This window comes from Podarcis filfolensis (genome assembly GCF_964270895.1).
Source record: "Podarcis filfolensis genome assembly, chromosome: 8".
Taxonomy (NCBI): Eukaryota; Metazoa; Chordata; class Lepidosauria; order Squamata; family Lacertidae; genus Podarcis; species Podarcis filfolensis.
The window spans coordinates 40033413-40054972 of NC_139611.1; the positions used below are offsets into that span (position 1 = coordinate 40033413).

General features: G+C 46.5%; 1 protein-coding gene across 1 annotated transcript; it reads right to left on the bottom strand.

Moving 5' to 3' along the window:
• Nucleotides 1-1555: 1555 nt before the first annotated feature.
• DPEP1 (dipeptidase 1) lies at nucleotides 1556-15101 on the bottom strand. The gene is made up of 10 exons (XM_083626598.1): nucleotides 14620-15101; nucleotides 9727-9859; nucleotides 8202-8334; nucleotides 6792-6942; nucleotides 6097-6166; nucleotides 4747-4923; nucleotides 3877-3961; nucleotides 3693-3768; nucleotides 2499-2634; nucleotides 1556-1802 (listed from the first exon to the last, which is right to left on the bottom strand). The coding sequence occupies exons 1-10, from the start codon at nucleotides 14727-14729 to the stop codon at nucleotides 1632-1634; spliced, it is 1242 nt and encodes a 413-aa protein (XP_083482724.1). The 5' UTR covers nucleotides 14730-15101; the 3' UTR covers nucleotides 1556-1631.
• Nucleotides 15102-21560: the final 6459 nt, after the last annotated feature.

The following is a 21560-nucleotide window of genomic DNA, read 5'->3' on the forward strand; positions in this document are numbered from 1 at the left end:
CTGTTGGAGCTGTGGTCTAAAGTGCAGAGGCTTACAGGTGGATGCCAGGCTCTACAGGGCAGCTTTGGCCCAGTTTCAGTTTTGATATCTTTTCTGCACTGTAAGGCAGACCTGGATCTCATGTGTGTGCCTGCCTGTATCTTCCTGGCTTGCCTCCTCTCTGCTGGGTAGCAGGCAGGGCTATGCAGGGGCCACAAAAAGCAGGAAACGGCTTCCACCTGCTGCCCCGGTGCTGATCCTCTCGTACACAGAGCCCCTGTGCTGCAGCCAGCCAGCAAACGCAAGCAGGCAGGCTGAATCCCTTCCCAGGTCTGTTTGTGCAGGTGCCCATCACCGCCTCCGCGTCCAAAGACAGGCTGTTCTTGAAATGCCACCGGAAGCTGCTAATGAGCTGCTTGATTAACTGATTAATTGGCTAATGAGGAATGCTTGGACGGAGGCTGCGAGACGACAGCACCTGCCCGGATGGCGCTTGGCAGCTCTGTGGGGCCCTCGCGCAAGCTACGAGGCTGGCAAGAAGGGGAAGGTGGTCACCCGGGCCTCTCGGCTGTAGTCAGAGGCGACCATGACCTCCCCAGCCTTGCCTGGAGCTCCCCAGCAACAGATTTCAAAAAGGATCCTCTCCGCCGCTGGGGGAAGCTCAGCCACCTCTTGCCATGTTCATGCATTCAACTCCAAAGAGAAAGGCAGCTGGTCTCCTCTGAACTGCAGTTAAACCTTTATTTAGAGATAGGAGTGTGCTTGGCACTACTGCAGTACAGAAAATGTGAGGGGGTCCCCCACCAGTACTTAAGCACAGTGAGGATAGAAGGGGAAAGAGCAGGAGAGTGCTGGAGTAAAGGTTGCTCATGAATGACTCCAGAAAGGAGGAAACGTCTTGCTGGACTGTTGGGAGAGGATGCAAGAATGTCAGAAGAGCTCTGCTGGATCAGGCCAAAGCAGTCCAGTCCAGCAGCCTGTTTTCTCAGTGGCCAGCCATAGGGCATAGGAAGCTGTCAAACCACTGGCCCATCTAGCTCAGTATTGCCCACACTGAATGGCAGCAGCTTTCCAGGATATCAGAGTTCTCTCCCAGCCCTACCTGGGGATGTTGGGGATTGAACCTGGGACCTTCCGCATGCAAAGCAAGATATCCTACCACTGAACTACAGCTCCAGATGCCCAAGGGAAGCCTGCATGCAGGACCTGTGTCCTATAAAGGACCTACAAAGGTAGGGTAGCTGTTGTGATGGCCTCTTCTTTATTTGCTGGACTGCAGCTCCTACCAACTCTGGCCATTGACCAGGTTGGCTGGGAATGATAGGTAACTCGGTCCTCGGTGTTCTTGGAAGCCACACTTTGGAAGGTCTGTGAGGCTGATGAGTCCAGCTTGGTTGCCATGGGTTGGATGGGCATGGTGCCCTTTGCTTTTCAGTTATTGGGGTTGGAGGAACTGGGGTCAAAGCTACCAGACAGGGGGGAACAGCTGGAAACGCATTCATCGATAGTTCAGTTGAATTTCCTAAAGCGTTTGGGCAAGGGTGCAGCCTGGTTTGTGGTAGGAGGGATGCAGCAAGAGCCTGATCTCTGGTGTGAACTTTCAACCAGTCAGATTCCATGAGGTCACCAAGACAAGGGAGGTGCTGGAGCTTCTACCAGCGCAACACGAGGAGGACAGGGAGTGCAAGCACAGCAGGCAGCATTTTGGGATGGTCCCCATTGCTAGGGTATCCATAGTCTGTTCGGCATGTCCCCTCCAAGTTCTTAAAGTCGATGGGTCCATCATCAGGAACTATTTTTTCACGGGCCATTGCGTCCCGCACCTAGTGGGAAAGAAAGTTCAGTTAGAGTGGCAGTCAATGTTTGCCCTACTCACAATAGATCAACCAAAATCAATAAACCTGAGCTGTTCATATTCATTACCTTCAGTGGGTCTACTCTCAGCAAGACTAGCATTATATTCATCCCATTGCACGTTGCCTTATACTGAGTCAGACCATTAGTCCATTTGGTCTAGGACTGTCTACACTGACTGGCAGCACTTTCCAGCGTTTCAGGCAGGGAGTCCTTCCCAGGGATTGAACCTGGGACCTTCTGCCTGCCAGGCAGATGCTGTACCACTTCTTACAAAAAAAGCTATTCTGAAATGGGATGGTCTTGCATGCAAAGGAAGGAGCCTTATACTGCGGCAGATCCATTGGTCCATCTAGCTCAGTATTGTCAACACTGACTGTCAGTGGCTTTCCAAGATTCCAGGTCTTTCTCCCCTCACTTGCAGTGTCTCCCTGCTAGTGTTGAAGATCCAGTTGCCATTCTGGTTGACTGATGTGTGTGGAATTGATGGGGTGTGAGCCATCTTCAGATAACAAAATGTCTTGGGCAGGGGGTTCGCATAAATAAGGGAAGAGACAGGGCCAAGAGGGGAACAGTCCTAGCAGTGCAAAGCATTATCCAAGGCTCTCTGTGTCCCCCTCCCAACCCTTCTGCAGACAGAGCCTTGCTGGTCTTGGGAGTCTCACCTGCTCCACACTCTCAAAGACCCGCAGCAGGTTGTTGGTCAGGGCGTCTCTCACTTCCTTCTCTGTCCAGTTCCTCCTCAGAAGCTCTGCAACTAAGTCTGGGTATTTGGAGACATTTTCCAAACCATCTGGGACACTGTGTGGGCCAAATAATGCCGGAACAAATCCAAGAAATGAGAGTCAAGAGTCCCCCCGCACCCGGCAAAATCTCCTCATTTTACCCCAACAGGAGGGAAGCTTCAAGATGGGGCTGCATCTAGAAGGGTCAGCTCAGTAGCTTCTCTTTGATGGCTCACGCACCTTGATCGGCTGTATACCCTTGGTCAGGGTTCAAGAAGCCAACAAGAGACACCTCTGGGAATCCCTTGGCTCTTGGGTTGTATCTCTGAGATAGTTTTGGTGGAGCCACATATGCATATACAGTGGTACCTCGGGTTACATACGCTTCAGGTTACAGACGCTTCAGGTTACAGACTCCGCTAACCCCAAAATAGTACCTTGGGTTAAGAACTTTGCTTCAGGATGAGAACAGTGCTCCGGTGGCACAGCTGTAGCGGGAGGCCCCATAAGCTAAAGTGGTGCTTCAGGTTAAGAACAGTTTCAGGTTATGAACGGACCTCCAGAACAAATTAAGTTCTTAACCCGAGGTACCACTGTAACAGACATGCAAGCATTACAGCCTTCATGCTCCCAAGCGCCCTTATTTTATTCTCTCTATTTATAAATAATCTCACAGCCAAAGTGGTGTACAATACAAGAAAATGAGATGAAATACAAAAGAGACAGAGTTGAAAAATAATAAATCCATAATGGCAATTGTACAATTAATAAAATGAGTGGCTCACTGATGGGATTGGGCTACATGATCTTTGAGAGACCTTCCAATTCTGTGATCTATAATTATGCAAAATGTGGACCTTCAATATCTGGGACCATTGTGTCGCCCCACAAGCGTCACTGTAACAAAAAGGGGGCTGAGTACATTTTAAAATTAACCTGCGGGGGGGGGGGGTCACTAGTCAGTTACTTATGGTCTCCAAGTGGTCAAGTGAACTATGATGGGTGAGGCATGAATATCTACTATGGCCAGGCTTTGGATTGATTCCGCCCAGGCCAGCCTGACAGACTCAAAAATGGACATATCTGGGGTATCTGATATACCCTTCTATCTCCTCCCCGCCCTTCCGCTGATACCTGGGAACACCATCATAGTCTCCTCCAAAGCCAACTGCCTCTGGTCCAGCAACACGCTTTACGTAGTCCATGTGGTCTGTGGGCAAGAAGTCTGGGAGGTCAACACCCTCACTGCTTTTGTGTGCTTTGATCCCTCCCACCCCACCTCCTCAGGTGTGCCCTAGCCCCACCCTCTGTGCCTCACCTGCAACCTGTGTAAGGTTGGCTTTGGAGCTACAGGACACATAGGTGTTGTAAAAGTTCACCATCACAAGGCCACGGGTCTTGTTCTGTAGAAGGTAAGCAGGGGAGCCATTTCAGAGAAAGCATATTCCTGGGAAGAAGCTGGCACTCTAAGACAGGACTGGGCAGGCTTATGGTTTGTGGGATCCACTTTGGGGGTGATGTTTTTTATGAGAACCTCCAAGATCCACCAAGCAGAGCCATGTGCAAAATACAGGCCACTTAGAATTAAGGAAGCCCAGGCCCAGGAATTATTTCTGGTATGCAAAAAACAAATTCCTGGGCTTGGAATTCATTCATTCTAACCAAATGGAACAAAAACCCACCCCTAATTGCCCCAAGGTTGCTCCCCCATTTGAGCAATATTATGTGTGTAAGTTTGCGGCTGCTATTATTTAAACCAGGGACTGCTAACCTATTTGGACCAGTGGATACAGTTGGAATTTTGAGAGAAAGTCGGGAGCGCCAGTCACAAAATGGCTGCCATTGCGTGGTGTGGCATAACACAAAATGGCTGCCATGGGGACCTTGGTGCTGCCTCATATCCTTAAGTCTTGCCCTACTCACATCTCTGGTACAAGGTCACTTTATAGCAGTCTGCACCACCCTGGTACCCTCCAGATATTTAGGACTACAACTACCACCCATTTTGTGCTGTCAAAGAGTCATGACACAAAAGGAAAAGGCACTGTGGGGGGAGGAGGAAAAAGGCAAGCTCAGGCATTAGTTCTTTGGGCAGGAGCTGATGGGAAGTGTAACTATACCCCAAAACAGTTGGAGGGAACCAGGATGACACAGGTTTCCTTGCAACACACATCATAGTCTTTCTCACCACTTCGCGGAGGACATCATCTGGCACATTGCGCCGGTGTTTGCAGATGGCATAGGCTGAGGAGTGGCTGAATATCACAGGTGCTCTGGAGACATTCAAAGCGTCTTTCATTGTCTTCACAGAGACGTGAGCCAAATCCACCATCATTCCCAGACGGTTCATCTCCCTGACCAAGCGCTTCGAGGGAGGAAAAACAGGGCAAGGGGAGGAGAGAGAGAGAAATTGGGTGCAGGGTAACCAGTGGGTCTCTTTGTATTTTCTGAAGTTTTATGATCAAGAGGAGAGGGGAGTTTACCAAGCAGCTACAGTATGTGAGGACAAACCCTTCAAACTGTCACTTACCATGAGATAGATGCTCACTGAGTAGATTGTTAAGCTTAAAAATCACTATTTGGGAGGGGAGGTTTTCCAAAAAAAGCTCAACAATTTTGGTTGCTTTCTGAAAAGAAAGGTGAACAACTTTGCGGGTGTCATGAATTTTACTTTTTGAAATATGGCAACCCTACCTAAAATGCTTTGCCTATTAGGGGCCACCTCACATTTTCTTCAAAAAATTTTGCTTTGCACAGGTAACTACCATACCTGTTATCAAATTTTTCAAAAGTAGAGGGTCCGTGGCTTTTGAAAAATAGGGGGTCCTAAGTAATTAGCTAATTGGGAACCACTGCCCTAAGTTGTGGAATTCCTTCCCCATGGAGATGTGTCTGGCTTACTATGCAGCTTTCAGCAAATACTGAAGACGTACACCTTTGACAACTGAGGTGTGCATTTTCAGGGCCCACTCTATTCTTGTTAATGTAGCCTGTTTTAACTTTTTAATTCTGAATTTTAAATTGTTGCACCCTACCCTGGGATCTGATGGTGAAGGACAGGTGATGATGATGATGATGAAGAAGAGGAGGAGGAGCCACTGCCCAACAGGGGAGTAGATTGCCTCAGAAGAAATTTTCAAACAGAGATTGGGTGGTCAGGGATTCTTTAGCTCTGATTCCTGAATTGGCTTTGATTATTGTTGGCATCCTTTACAACTCTCCAGTTCTGTGGTTCTATGACGATGATGATATCACTCAAAGCATATCCACTTTCTTCCTATCCTTAGCTAAATCAGGCTAATGGGGGGGGGGTAGCAGCTTGCTAAAGTGTGACAGGGGCTCATACAATTGTCACATTGGGAGTTGAACCTGAGCAAACAGGAAGGACCACAGCTCAGTGGCAGAGGATCTGCTTTGAATGTAGAAGGTCCAATCCCTAGCACCTCCCAGCAGGGCTGAGAAAACAAACTCAGAGCGAGAGTCAGACTGAGGAATGTCATATATTTCCACCAAAACTTGCTAGAGAGCTTCCACTCACCTTCCCAAATTCAGTCAAGCCATTGTGAACTGGTTCCTCATCCGGGGTGTCCACCAGCCAGTTATCAGCCCTGCCGAATGTTATAAAAGTTTTGGTTAATACACACTATCTTTTACGCATGTGCATAAGGGATGCATGTAGATAGGTGCATAATTCCAAATATCCCCTTCCTGTCTTCAGATAAAATTACATTCACCCAAAACATCTCCTCTAAACCACAAGACTAAAACAGAAATACAGAGCAGGAGAACGGCTAATTATTTTATTGGTTTACAGTGTAATGTTGTAAATCGCTTTGATATATAGTCGTACCTCAAAAGTCAAACAGAACCCGTTCCGGAAGTCCGTTTGACTTCCGAAAATTTTGGAAACCAAAGCGTGGTTTCTGATTGGCTGCAGGAAGATCCTGCAGCCAATCAGAAGCTGTGGAAGCCCCATTGGACATTCGGCTTCCAAAAGAATGTTCGAAAACCGGAACACTCACTTCGGGAGCCAGAATGTTCGACTCCCAAGGCGTTCGGGAGCCTAGGTACAACTGTATTTCTATGAATAGTGGTATATTAATATTCTGATAAATAAATAAAGGAACTGCATTCTGTATTTGCTCAGACACGCTTGCCCAGTGCTGTGGGGCTGGGCCCTGATATTGAAAGCAGACTAGGCACAAAGCAAGCCTCTAGCAAAGGCAGCCTTACCAGGGTGTGTTGCAGCTGTGGGTGAGGGTCATGTAGCGCACCCCTAGCTGGTAGAAGGTGCGCAGGACGGCCATGCTGCTGTCTATCGAGTGCCCACCCTCCACGCCAATCAGACTGGCCACCCGTCCATTGGTGAAAGCATTCTGGATACCTGCAAGGAAAACATCTCCTGTGGGCTTCTAACACCAAACAAGATATGAGGAATCTGCAGAGGGTGGGGTCAGGACAGATGTGGGAGGTGGAGGCACTCTAAATCAGCCCATTATCACCAAGTAACCCACTGTGGGATCCAATGGGAATATAATCTCTTCTATAGTAGGGAGAATTTTGGCAGGGGCTGCTTCTGTGTCCAGTCCTGGGCACCACAGTTTAAGAAGGACATTGACAAGCTGGAATGTGTGAAGAGAAGGGTGACCAAGATGATCAAGGGTCTGGAAAGCAAACCATATGAGGAATGGCTGAAGGAGCTGGGTATGTTTAGCCTGGGGAAAAAGGAGACTAAGAGGTGACATGATAGACATCTTCAAATACCTGAAGGGCTGTCACATGGAAGATGGAGCAATCTTGTTTTCTGCAGCTCCAGAGGGTAGGACCCAAACCAATGGATCCAAAGTACAAGAAAGGAGATTCTGACAAAACATGAGGAAGACTCTTTTGATGGTGAGAGCTATTTGGCAGCTGAATGGACTACCTTGGAAGGCGGTGGACTCTCCTTTGCAGGAGGTTTTTAAACAGAGGTTGGATAGCCATCTGTCAGAAGTTCTTAAGCTGTGATTCTTGCTTTATTTATTATTTATGTATAAAAGGCTGCACCATTAAAATATATCACAGCAGTAAACAACAATATAAAAACATAAAACCAGTCAATAACATCATAAAAAGTTAAAAGCAAGTTAAAAGCAAAAATAAAAATGGGGGGGGGGGGGAATCCATAGACCATTGTTGGGAATGTATGCTTAATTGCCTGCATAGTTTTCAGCAGCCATTTAAAAGTTGATACATAGCACACCTGATGAATCTCTATTGGCAGGAGGTTCCTCAGGGAGAATCCTTTGCAAAAGTTGGACTAGATCACCCTATGGGCCCCTTCCATGCTGCAATTCTGTGATTCTATGATTCTCCCACCACCAAAGCACAACCATGGGGAATGTGGCACCTGCTGAAATTGTCCCTACTGTGAATGGTAGCCTGTATTCAGTTGAATCCTGCAGCCCCACTGGCCTTCCTGCTCCATCACAGATAGGAATGGGGCAGCAGTCAGCCTCCCTGCCCAGGGACTTCTCAATTTTGTCAAGGTCTTGCCCTGTGTTGAATTGTTGCAGGTCAGGTTGAATGAATGTGTTCCCATCCTGGGCTACCCATCTCCAGCCTGGGAGAAGCTCTCCTGTCTAGGTTGTTTTCCTCTCTTACCTGCACTGCTAGTGACACACTCAAAGTCATCCGGGTAGTGGTGACACATGCGATGGATGACGTCAATCTGCTCTAAGGTTCTCTTGACAGCATCTTTGTTCTGGGTTTCACAGGGCACATAGGCAGCCCAGAACTGAGCAAGGAGAGAGGAAAGCAAAAAGGAAGGTTTCCAAGGGCTAGGAAAACTGCCTCTTTCATGCACACTCCCCACCCCCCCGCAACCATGGAATGAGCTGCTGGGATGCCATGGAACATCAGCAAACATTCTAACTTCTGGTGAGGGAGAACCAGTCTGTAGAATCTTGACAAGACAATGCTTGCTCCAATCGCTTAGTCCACGTACAGTTTTGCACTGAGTGTAGGGACAGGAAGTTCTGTGTGTTGTTTGTGGTAAGAAAGGGAGCATATAGTGGCGTTTCATCTTCCACAGAATGGGTCTCTCATACACTAACGGTAAAGGTAAAGGACCCCTGGATGGTTAAGTCCAGGCAAAAGCAACTATGGGGTTGCAGTGCTCATCTCGCTTCAGGCTGAGGGAGCTGGCATTTGTCCACTGACAGCTTCCCAGGTCATGTGGCTGTTAGAATTCCTGCTCCGTGATTGCAGTCATGGGATTGTTGTCTATCACATGACGGTATATGTTTTGACTCCACAAAGTGGGAAGTGACGGAGACAGGATGTTTGTGTTACTGTGTTCCATGAAGTGGGACTATTGTCCTTTGTTCTTTTTCTCTTTGCTATCTGATGCTAGAGAGAGAGAGCCATGTTGCAGTGCTTCGTGTGTGTTTATATGTAAATAAAGTAGATTAGCCAAAATGCTGAGTTGCTGAGGTCTGTAACGCAAGCTGCGAGGACTCTGTGGATCCCTAAGTGTGCCAATGTCTGTTGGCATCAGTCGCTATGATGTTCGGGCTGAAGAAAGCTTTCAAAGCTCCTGAACGATCGACCAGGAGGGAGGGAACATGCCAGTTGGGCATGTGTCTCTGCCAGGGTCCTACTCAAGTGTGGGATGAGCTCCTGTCAGTGGCCAGCATGACTAAACCTCCACTGGGGCACGGAGGGCCGAGATGAGTGCCAGAGCGCATGGAAACACTGTTTACCTTCCCACCATAGGAGTACCTATTTATCTACTTGCACTGGTATGCTTTCAAATTGCTAGGTTGGCAGAAGCTGGGACAAAGCAAAGGGAGCTCACCCCATTGTGTGGATTCAAACCATGACCTCCTGATCAGCAAGCCCAAGAGACTCAGTACCTTAGATCACAGCGCCACCCGTGCCACCTGGCAGCTGGGAAAGAGCCTGAACACAACCAACGTAGCATTAAGTTAGCCACTTAGTGGTATACTTGCTGTACTGATGTGATATTGTGGCACATGGGAAAACACAAATGCATTACCAAATATTTTTCTCTGAAAAATAACCTGTAGGGGTTGGAAACTTGCCAAGTGTCCGAATAATCAAATGGTTTGACAGAAGTGCACATTTCACCTGTTCTATTTTTCTGTCTCTTCCCCACTGTTTATACCTGTGCTCCCACGTGTCCAAGACGCAGCTTTGGGATGTTCGTGTGAGTGTCATTCAGCGTGGTCAGATTTGCAGACTTCAGAGACAGTTGGTTGTTGAATTTTTTCAGCAACTGCCAAGGTAAGTCATTGTGCCTAGAACAGGAGAGGGTAAAATAACAATAAGTCAGCAGGCCCAGCACTGCACAACTTAGGCTGCCTTTGTCCAGAGAAGGGCATAGCTAGGCTACCAGCCAAGGCTGATAGAAGGCACCATCAAGGCCACTTGATGGATCCAATGCATACCCCCAAACTATGTACCTGCTCTTCCAGAGAGAGGGTAACCCCACCCAGTGCAACCAGCATTCTACCCATCTGGTCCAGGGAACCACCCACTAAACATGCCTTAGTTTTATCTGCCTTAATTTTTCATGTATTGGCTCTCATCCAGTCTATTACTGAGGCCAGACATAAAGCGAGCACATCTGCTGCCACACCTGCAGATGTAAAAGGAGAAACACAGCTGTGTGATACCTGCATATTGCTGTCAACACAATCCTAAACTTTGGGTTATTCCACTTGAAGGATGGTTTGGCCAAGAAATGTATTCTAGAGTGAATTCCATAACTTCGCAAGACTTTTGCTTACTCCTGCCCCATCTACTCCATGGAATGGTGCGGCTCCTGAGTCTTATTTCTGCTCTGGTGACTGGATAGTGCTCACTTGAAGACAGCAGGCTAGTAGGAGATGGATACAGGGAGAGAGACAGGCTGTGTAGCATACAAAACTCTAACCTCCAATAGTGGGAATAGAGTGGCAAGGGTGGGAGGCTTAGGAAGAACAGCCAGAGGACTGCTACCCTTGTACCTCAACACCTGCTGCTGCCTGAGGCAGACGCCTCACTTTGCCTAATGGTAGGGCGAAGCTTATATATAAATGAACTCCTCCAACTTTTCAACTTTGGAAACAGTCCTATGCTCACCTTCCTAGGAAGGAATAAAAAAGAAAAGAGCTTGTGAGTCATTGTATATGACTTTTATTTTCCCGTTGCCATCTACCCTCAAAAAGGAAAATAAATGACTAAGATAGACATTTCCACTTTCCAGTCTGTTACTCTGTTCAGCCCTTTGTGAAAATAGGACTTGCTATTAACTTTCCAGCTGTGTTTTGTGTTCTGAAAAGGATATTCACAGCACAATCCTATGCATGCTGACTTGGAAGCAGGGATGGGCAAATATGCCAATTTTGGTTTCTTTCAGTTTCCCACTTTTCCAAACTTAAGTTCAGTTTGCTACATTTCCACGAGTTTGAAACTTTTTTCTGATCTCTTTAAGTTCTCTTGAAAATTCCTCAGCATTATTGTGTGAATTTCTCTCTGCTCTCTACACATTTTAACATGCTATTTTGCCTTACACAATTTTCTGTAACACAATGCATTTTGGAATATGAGTTTCACTATTATATGCACTAATATGCATACATTTATATGCATTTTTGTTCACATTATGTGGCTGTTGACTGTGTAGCAAAATTTGGATAAAGGCAAATTTTGAAGGGTGTTTTAGTTCTCATACTGTTTCCAAAAATGCAAATAAGGTGAGTTTGCCTGTGAATGCAAATTGAATTAAGCTTGTTCACCATTACTATGTAGAAGTAAGTCCTACTGTGTTTAATGGAGCTTACTCTCTAGTAAATATTTGTAGGACAGCAGCCTTAATGACAGGGTAATGCGCTAACTAGTTTTTTCTACAGCCATTAGGAGGTGTACATCTTCTGATGGTTTTAAAAGGGCACACAGAGAAAGAGAACCTGCTAAAACTCAATTTCTACAGGAGGAGGAAAAGAAAGACAGTAACTCTAAGTCAATCATTCATGGGATTCCTTTGAACAAGGACCTGGAAATCGACCCTGCAAGCCTTAATGGAAATACTTCGGCAAAGGGAATGGAAAGAGTGATAGATCCACTTGACTTCAGTAGCACTCTCAAGAGATGATCCTGAATGCCTGAGCTGGCCCAAGAGGCCATTTCACACATGCACACCATGACAAAACTGCAAAACCCATGTTAACCACCCACAAACCACTTAACACTGAGGTGACAGCTGTACATAACACCCTGCATTTAAAGTATGTCCCCCCCCCCCGAAAAAGAATCCTGTTATTTGTAGTTTGTTAAGGGAACTAGCAACTATAACTCTGTGAGGGGTAAACTACAGTTTGCATTATTCTTGAGGCGGTGAATGTGCTTTTGGGGGACGGCAGCAGCAGCAGCAGCAGCAGCAGCAGTCCCCTGGCTGTTCCTCCTAAGCCTCCCACCCTTGCCACTCTATTACCCCCATTGGAGGTCAGAGTTTTGTATGTTACTCAGCCTGTCTCTCTCCCTGCCTCCTCCTGCAACTATCCTGCTGTCTTCAGGCAAGCACTACCCAGTCACTAGAGTGGAAATAAGACTCAGCAGCCATACCATTCAGTTTCCGTGGAGTGGATGGGGCAAGGGTAAGCAAGCGTCTTGCTAAGCTATGGAATTCACTCCCTGGAATACATAGTGATGGCCACCAACTTGGGTGGCTTTAGAAGAGGATTAGACCAATTCATGGTGGATAAGGCTTGCAATGGCTATTGACCCTGAAAGCTATGTTTTACCTCCACTCTCAGAGGCATAATGCCTCTGAATACCAGGTTCTGGGAATCAGAAATGGGGAGAGCGCTTTTGTACTCAGGTCCTGCTTGCAGCCTTCTTAAAGGCATTTGATTGGCAACTGTGAGAATAGCAGGACTTAAACGGGCCTTTGATCTCATTCAGTTTTATGGCTCTTCTCATGTTCTTGGTTTGTTTTGACTTTTGCAGCAAACTGGCAATGGGCCAGCCCAGTTTTTACAGACATCGTGATTAGGTCATAATAATGACATAAATGGCCATGCTTTGGAAATTATATGCAGGGCCAAAGTCTAGTCAAATTTCCTTTATGATTCCGAGTAAGTGCAAAGAATTCCTGCATTGGACTAGATGACCCTGAGGGTCCCTAGAATTTTATGATTCTTTCCCAAGTGAAACACCTAGTGCTCTTATTGCTTTCTTGGTTGCTAGGACTGCTGCCTTTTTCTCTTCCATGGCCTCATTTCTTGCTCTCTTAGGCATGCTGATGGGACTTTTACTCTCCAGTCTTGTTTGCTTCCTGCCTATCCAGTTCAGTTGGAGCTCCATGTTTTGTTTTGTTTTTTAAAAAACTCAAAGCAGTTTACAAAAAGATGAATCCATAAAATCAGGGAAAATTTACAATACATTAAAACATACAAGAAGTTCAAATATAAAACAGATTAAAATTCACGGGAACATTTCTAAGCATCTAGGTACTGGGCTACTTTTGATGGGAGAGCAAGCTATACTTCCTCCTCCTAATAGAGTGTGAAAAGAATGATTTTTATGTACACCACTTAGAAACATTGGTAATTAAGTGGCATATAAATACCTTAAACAAACACCATCAGGGGCCTCAGCTGGATCAAGCCATGGGCCCATCTAGTCCAGCTGTTCTCACAGTGGCCAACCAGATGCCTTGAGGGCAAGCTGGCAAACAGGACCTGAGTGTAACAGGACTCTCCAAACTTGTGAACCCCAGCCACTGGTTGACAGAGGCATATTGCTCTGACATTGGAAGAAGACCAAAACCATTGTGTCTAGTAGCCATTGAGAGCTTTCTCTCAATAGACTTGGTAGCACCCAAACTGGATATTCTCAAGATGGGAGAGTTGCCCTACATATGCTCAGATGCTCCTTTGCCTAAGTCAATTTTAAACAGCAACAGCACCACCACCACCACATTCCCTGGCACTGTGCCCTATATGGCAGAATTTTTGGAATCAGAAAGCAGCAGGCTGAGGCCTCTGAGATGTGCCAATATCTCAGAGGGCTTGGCCTGGCAGGGAGGCAAGAGCTCTTAATTTCATAATTGCAAGGCTACCTAGCTGTACTTATTGTTCTTATTCCAGAGAGAATGACAGGTTTGAATGGCACCAAAGGGCAGTAATTTGCCCATTTGCCTGCTAATGATTAACTTGGAGAACAGCTTCTACAGCTGCTATTAAGCCCAAACCTCCAGGTCAGTGCCCTAAAAGCCTGGGAGTCATTCCCTTATGGACCTTCCCAGTTCAGGCACCTTCTGCATCCTTCCTTCCGCAGGGTTACTGCTTTTACAACAAGGTATTTATGGAGGACAATGTGTGAACCATCCCTTCTGTGATGTTTCAAAAGGCCCTTGAAAATGCAAAGAGGGTTGGGGACAGTATCCCATCTGATCCAGACTCTGGGAAGACCTCTTTGGAGTAAGAGGCTTGGGACCCCATGGAGAATCTCCCCACAACTGAAGATCTGGAGGAACCCACCATTATCCAAAGGGCATCCTGAAGTGTCTCACCTCAGGGTGCACCTTTCCTGAGCCCTAATTGACCCCTCTGGCCACATGCTGAGCCTGCCTTGAACCCTAATTAGGAACATAGGAAGCTACCTTCTCCTGAGTCAGGCCACTGGTCCATTTAGCTCAGTACAGTGGTACCCCGGGTTATAGACGCTTCAGGTTACAGACGCTTCATATTACAGACTCCACTAACCCAGAAATAGTACCTCAGGTTAAGAACTTTGCTTCAGGATGAGAACAGAAATCGTGCGGTGGCAGCACGACAGCAGCAGGAGGCCCTATTAGCTAAAGTGGTACCTCAGGTTAAGAACAGTTTCAGGTTAAGAACGGACCTCCAGAGCGAAGTTCTTAACCCGAGGTACCACTGTACTGTCCACCCTGACTGGCAACAGTTCCCTCAGGGTTTCAGGCAGGATCCTTCCCCAGCCCTGCTTGGATTGACCACGAGATCTTCTGTATGTCCTTTCCCCCAGAAGGCATAGGAAGGAAGTGTGGTCTTACCCATCTATCACAGGTGATGTCGTCATGATTCTCTCTGCCTCCTGCTGATACTGATCTGCTGAGCAGAGCAAGAGGCAGGAGAGGAGCAGGAAAGTAGCTTTCAGGAGCATCCTGGTGCGTGGCAGGCTGGACTACACCTCCCTTTGCTGAAGTTTCTCTTGTGGCCCTGAAACTTTTCCTGCAGCAGGTGATGCAAAAGAGGAATTCCAGGGAACCTCTACTTGCTACAAAGAGTGATCGGTTTCTTGGACTGATGCACCAGGAACAGACAAGCAGGTGCAAACTCTGGGTTGTACTTGCCACCCTACAGCCAATAAATAACAGCTTGGGAGGAGCCACAGAACAATATCAGCTGCTTGGGTTCACTGTATCTCTTAGGGCACCGTGCCCATTACAGTTATGGTTGCGTTGCCTCAAAAAGAATGCTGTAGAACTGGAGAAGCTTCAGAAGCAGGCAACCAAAATGATCAAGGGGATGGAGCAACTTCTGCAAGAGGAACGGTTGCAACATTTTGGGCAGCTGAGTTTAGCGGAAAGGCAAACATGGAGGTGTGGGACATGGTATTGACATGTACATAATTATAGATGGTAGAGCTGAATGTTGACATGTTCAGGGCAGACAAAACAAAGTGCTTCTTCACACAATGCAGAGCTAAATTATGGCATTTTCTCCCATTAGAGATAGGGCCTGCACTGCCATGAGCTTTGTTGAGGCAGGTCTCCTCAAGCAGCACTCGGTGTGCGTGCGTGCGTGCACGCAGAAGACTTGGATTTGGGTGCCCCACCCACCTCTTGTCTCCTACATGCTTGGACACAGTGGTGATGCCTCCTCTTTCTCCTGGTCTGGGCACAATTTCAGTGGCAAATGTGAGGGATGGGGAAGGTGTGTGTGGAGAGTGATGCAATCCCACCTGATGGTAACTCACCTGGTGGCTTTCTTCTCCTCCCAGAAAGCAGCCCCACTTGGTGGTGGCTCCAGGCAGGTAGGAGCAAGTCCATGCCACTGACGGCTGGTGGAGGGCAGGGCTGGTAGAGACAGGCATCCTCCTTGATCTTGTGGTTGCATTTTCAGTGGGTGGCCTATGCCTCACAGAGCCAGGTGAGGGGTTGGCCTGCCTGCCTGCCAGCCATGGCTGTTTCTGCTCCTGCCACTGCTCATTGCTGGTGGGGCTGCAGAGAAGCAAGAGAAGGAAGGCAAGAGTGAAAGGAGAAGAACAACTCTTCTCTGTGTTTTCCTCATTAAGAGAAAAAATACCCCTTTTCTCATTTTTCTCCAAACTTTGTTTCTTCTCTGCTGCCCTCATCCTGTTGATCAGGTCTAGTGTGTGAGAGGATTGACTGGAGGCGAGAGAGTCCTGTTAGTCCTGTTGTGGTGTGTATGTGGGCATTATAGCAGCTTGGCAGCTAGATTTTTGTGTTTTTCCTTGCCATTTTGTGCCCCCTTGGAGCAGCAGCTCTTCAGCAGCATCTTTGCTTCCTACTGGAAGCTCCAGAAAGGTGGCAGCCATTTTGCGGCTCCTCTCATGGTGCTCCCCCTGAATTGCACCCCCTTAGCAGCAGTACTTGCCTGTTACCATAGCTGCTCTTCACCCAGCTGTGTGGCTGCCTCTCTCTCCTGGCACTCCCCCCACCACCCTTACCTCCCCTAGCCAGAAGAGTTTTAGTGATCTAGTCCTGGCAGACAGTTACCCCTCACAGAGCGATGGTTTCCAGCCCCCTTAACAATCTCACTTTCCATAATTTTCGGGGTGTTTCTGTGTGTCCATTTTCTTGCTTGTCTCAGGTGGCAAAACGGCTTGGACAAATTCACATAGGATAAGACTATCAATGGCTTCTAGTGGTGATGGCTATGCTCTGCCTCCGTAGTCGGAGGATAAAGCCATAATGCCAGTAGACTGTCAGTTGCTGGAAATCACAAGAGGGGAGCGTGCTGCTGTTGCATTCAGGTTCTGCTTTGTGGCTTCCCATTGGGGCATCTGGTTGACCATTGTGAGAACAGGTTACTGCACTAGATGGGGCATTGACCCAATCTAACAGCCAGGCTCTTTTTATGTTATTATGCGTTAGTTACATTGAGATTGGATCATTGTGACACGCTCTGTTTATTACCGCCTCTGAAGGGTGTTCAGAAACATCAGCTAGCTCATAACGTTGCAGCAAGGTTCTTAACTGGTACAGAATTTGGGGGACATAAATCTCCACTTTTATACTATCTTCACTGGCTGCCCCTTCATTCCTGAGAACAATTCAAAGTACTCATTTTTTACCTTTAAAGCCATGAAAGATCTGGCACCTGGATATCTGAAGGACCAGGAGACCTGAAGACAGGGCTTTTTTTTCCAGCCACTGCTCACCAGAACTCAGCTCCAGCACCACTCAGGTGGGCGCCATTGTCATTCGAAGAGAACAATGGAAAAGTTCATGGTGAGCAATCTGGCTCCTCTTTCTCTAAAAAATAAATAAATCACTTCCTGAATGACATTAAATGACCTATACACTTTGATCAGTGGGAGATGCCTCTTTTTATTTCGAAGTGTTCTTTCCTCTTGGCACTCAGGTGATGGCTTGATGAGCAGTCACACCTAGCCTTTGTCACTACCTGCAGATAAGTAACTTTGATAGCAGCTGTAAATCTAATTGCTATCTTTTGAGAGTTGTGGTGGTAGTGCACACCAGAGCACTAAGGCGCATGTTGTTTGCAAATATCCGATTTTGGCTGCCTTCACACAGCAGTATACAGTATTTCATTTTCAGGACTTTCCCCTGACTGTTAAGTTCCACATTATATTTGAGCTTTCACAAGGCATAAAAGTCATATCTGGAACTATAGTGGAATATAATGCAAGTTTCTAGTGCCCATGTAGAAAGAAATAGCAAAACATCGATAATACAAATATAGCAACAGTAATAATGACCCGCCCCGGTTCTGCTGACAGCAATGTGAACACGGAAGCATAAAATACAGAAATATTGTTTGTTGGATTCCAGAATCAAGTACAGCATGAAGTTTGGAGCTCCAGATGCTGCTTCTATATCCACCTGGGATGCACTGAATCCACTTTAAACTGCTGTGTGTGCACAGCCTGAGTTGGAAGCAAAAGGGACAGTAGTTGCACCCATGGCTAAAAGTGTTTCTGCTTTACTCTTGAGCACAGTCATTTATGCCAGCCTTCCCCAGCCTGGTGCCCTCCAGATGTTTTAGACTGTGTTGGCTGGGGCTGATGGGAGTTGTAGTTCAAAACATCTGGAGGGAACATTGGTTTGTGGCATTTGTACTCCCAGGGCTGACTCTATAACGAGTCAAGGTGAGACGGGCACTTCAGTGGCAGAATGGGAGGGGTGGCAGATTTGGATCAGGGTCCTAGCTCGCTTCCATTCCTCCTGACCCGACTGGGCTGATTGGCATCTGCAGACTGAGAGCATGGAGGCAGTTCTTTGATGCTCCACCTTATTGTGCGTTGGAGAGATCCTGGCTCAAAGAGATCTGGGCTCATTTGACATCTCCTGCCCTCCCTCCCAGTTCACTCCTCCTGATGCAGGACCCCTTTCTCTCTCTTTTCCTTCCCCCAATCCTTGAAGAATGTGGGTGGCCTAAACTGTGGGGGCTTGAAGAAGTGCAGAGTGGGTGGGCAGGGCGGAAATTTATAGTCTATATATCATTGCTGGCTCCATATCCTGGGGCTGTAATGAATGGGTCTCTTTGACAAAGCTGAGCCAGCCAAGGTTCTTCCTGGCCAGGCTTCCATGTATGCTGGCATACTCCTGTCTGGTCCTTAATTCGCCCGGCAGGCCATAAACTTTCCGAGTTTAAAAGTGCAGCATGATAACAGGCCACTTTCATGGACAGTGAGAGAGGGGGAGCCGTCTAGTCCCCACCACTCTTTTTATAAGGATCCCTCCTGGGTGAGTTTGCTCACCTGCCCCCACCCAGCAAAAGTCTTTATGGCCAATTTTAACATTTCACGGTCTATAAACTGTGATCCTGTTTGGCCATAGAGCTTGAGTGGGTGGAAAACAGATTAGCCTCCCTCCCTCACAAAAACCCCTAGCATATGGTGGTGCAGGGTGGAAGGAAGCCTCACTTTCAACAGGATGCTTGGAAATACTTTTTTGCCAGCTAGATTTTTCTTTCTTCTCTTTCTTCTACTCCTTCCTTCCTCCTCCTTTCTTTTTTCGATCCCTCCCTCCCTCTTTTCCTCTTCTATTTCTTCTATTTCTCTCTATTCTTCTTTTCCCTTTTTTGTCTTTCTTTTCTCTTTCCCCCCTTTTCTTTCTTTCTCTTTTCCTATATCCCTTTCTTTCCCCCCTTCCTCTCTCTTCTTCTTTGTCCTTCCTCACTAGTAAAAATGCCCCATTATTTACTTCGAGTGGGCTATCCCTGACTGAACTCAGTGGGACTCCCTTTAGACGAAGCAGGTATAAGATGTGGCTGCTCTTGCGCAGTGTTGCTGAGTGTGACCCAAGATGGAAGCAATGTGTGCCTTGTTCTGGCTGACAGCAGTGGTGGCTGCCGTAGCCAATGAAAGTTGGGTGGGCAGCATGGAGGCTCAGAGGAGGCTGGGGAGGGTGCTGTGGCTGGCTCAGTGGCTGAGTGTAGGCCTCACAGCTCCCCTCACACCCAGCCTATCCCTGCATCCTGCAAACAGCTTCAGTGAGGGCTCATAAGTGACATCATACATGTGGACTTTGTAATGCAGGCATAATGCCGAAGTTGTGATTGATTGGGATACAGGGGTTATTTCCGATTGTTGCCCTGAATTTTGAAGGTTTATTGTGCTCTACAGTTAGGAATGCGACAAAGTCATGCTGTTTTTTTGTGTGGAATGAGACATGAAGGCGCTGCCCCCTTTAATGATTCGCCTCAGGCAGGAAAACGTCTTGGGCTGGTCCTGTGTACATCCATAAATCACACCTTCTTGGAGCTAAACGTTTTTGAGTGCAATGGCATTTGGGTGTATCAGGGTAAAATTGCCTCTACGCCTCAGAAATGGCACAGTAAGTCCTTGGCTTACAAATAATAATAATAATTCCACCCTTTCTCCCAAAGGAGCCCAGGGCAGCAAACACTCACTTTAAAAAACAAAATAAAATGCTACCACAGACTCCTTTGGGAGGAAGGACAGGATATAAATGTAATTAACAAGCAATAGTAATGTTTAAAAGCATCCTGCAAACAGTTAAAGCATTCCAAAACAATTGCAATGAAAACATCTCAAAACAGTACAGTTGGAAACTTTGTGAAAACATTGTTAAAAACATTATTTCATCCAGCGAGCTCAGGGTTACCAGGAACAGTATCCTTCAGTCACCAAATGCCTGGGTAAAGAAAGTTTTCAAATTCCTCTGAAAGTTAATAATTACAAAGATGGATGCAATTTACCAGGTAGCGGCTGCCTGAGACATTTCGGAGCCAGAGGCGAAACGCCCCACTGCCACTGCTAGGTGGGGGCATGAGGCTCTACAAGAGCTTCCCCTCAGGGAAAAGCCCTTGCAAAGACTCACCACTGGGTGTAGGGTTGGGGAAACAGCAAACAGGAAAACATAAACAGGAAAACAGCAAAAATAATGTGCTAACAAAATTAAATCCTGACCCCACACTAAGCACCAGTCCACTCTGAATGAAACCTGTGAATTAAAGCACATTCCAACCACATGTAGAAAAGGGCGCCATGACTTCTGCACACCCTCCAAAACTGTGGGGAAGCCATGCTTAGCATATTTGAAAGCAGAACCAGAGCCAGCGCAGGAGCACCTTTAAGGATGCTTCCTGAATTCTAGCAAAGACTGTTTTCAGTGGAGGATGAGACCAGATCTTTTCCCATACCTCATCATCAAATCCAGTGTTTAAGTCTCCCACCCCTGCCAGTTTCAGACTACTTCTGTCCCCCAGCCTGTAACCAGTGGCAAATAAGAGAAGCCACACCTTTCAAGGAAGGAATAGATTGATTGCAAAAATGTTAGTTCAATGTCAAAGACTGCATCCCAGTTTTTGGTTTTTGTCTTATTATGTCTGTCAATTTAGTTAAAAAGTGAAGTAAAAAAAATACCTCAAAAGTCAAGGTTCGAGGACAGAAATCTGGCTGAGTCTGGAATAACCTTGTGAAGTGAAAGGATAAGAAAGAGGGATTTATATCTAGATGTTAGGCTAGAGATGATCAGGAAAACAGGAAGACACAATGAGAGATAAAGGAGGTTCTGTGGGATTGGTGGAAGTCAATGTCTTGTTGTTGTTGTTTTAGTGTTTATAGTATTAACTTGTGAGATATGGATTTGTGGTTTTTGTGGTTTTTTTAGTTGTTGTTGCTTTCTTTAGTTTTCGAATGTTGGTTTTTGTGTGTTGTGTATTGTTATTTTTCGATATTTTTCATGTTGTTGTATGGAAAATACTAATAAAATTTATTTGTGGTTTGTTTTTGTTTTTAAAAAAAGACTGCATACCAGATCACCTCTGTGTGCAACCTGGGCAGCCATTGCTTTTATTTGTGCAATTTGAAACCAATTCACCTTTAAACCTTGCAATATAGTTTAGAGCAAGTGCTTTTGAAAGCCTCTATTAAAAAAGTTCCAAAGTCAGAGTAACCCCTCCCCTAGACCTCCCATCCCTGGAACTGCTTCTGTTTATCAGGATGACAAAACTCTTTATGATCTAGAAATGGAGCAAAGAGGGAATGTTCCTTCCTGATGGCCATTTTTTTCCAAATTTGTAGAGAGTCACACACAGGAAGGAGTTAGAAATCTTGTGAATCATTGTCTATGAGGGATTTCGAAATGGCAGGAATTTAATTGTGGGCATAGGAGGGAGTGTTTCAAGCTGAACCCAAGAAAGGCTCATGAAATCCTTAATAAAAGGTACTAATCACTTCAGCTGAAAAGCAATACCTTAGATTGGGAGAAATTTTTGTAGAACTGACATATTCACAGCCATGATGCAGCCCAGCATT

Coding starts and splice junctions, on each gene's coding strand:
- DPEP1 (XM_083626598.1), bottom strand. CDS start 14,729: ATGCTCCTGAAAGCTACTTTCCTGCTCCTCTCCTGCCTCTTGCTCTGC. Junction 4,924..6,096: donor GCTTGACTGAATTTGGGAAG/GTGAGTGGAAGC, acceptor CCTCCCTCGAAG/CGCTTGGTCAGGGAGATGAA. Junction 2,635..3,692: donor GACTATGATGGTGTTCCCAG/GTATCAGCGGAA, acceptor TGGCCCACACAG/TGTCCCAGATGGTTTGGAAA.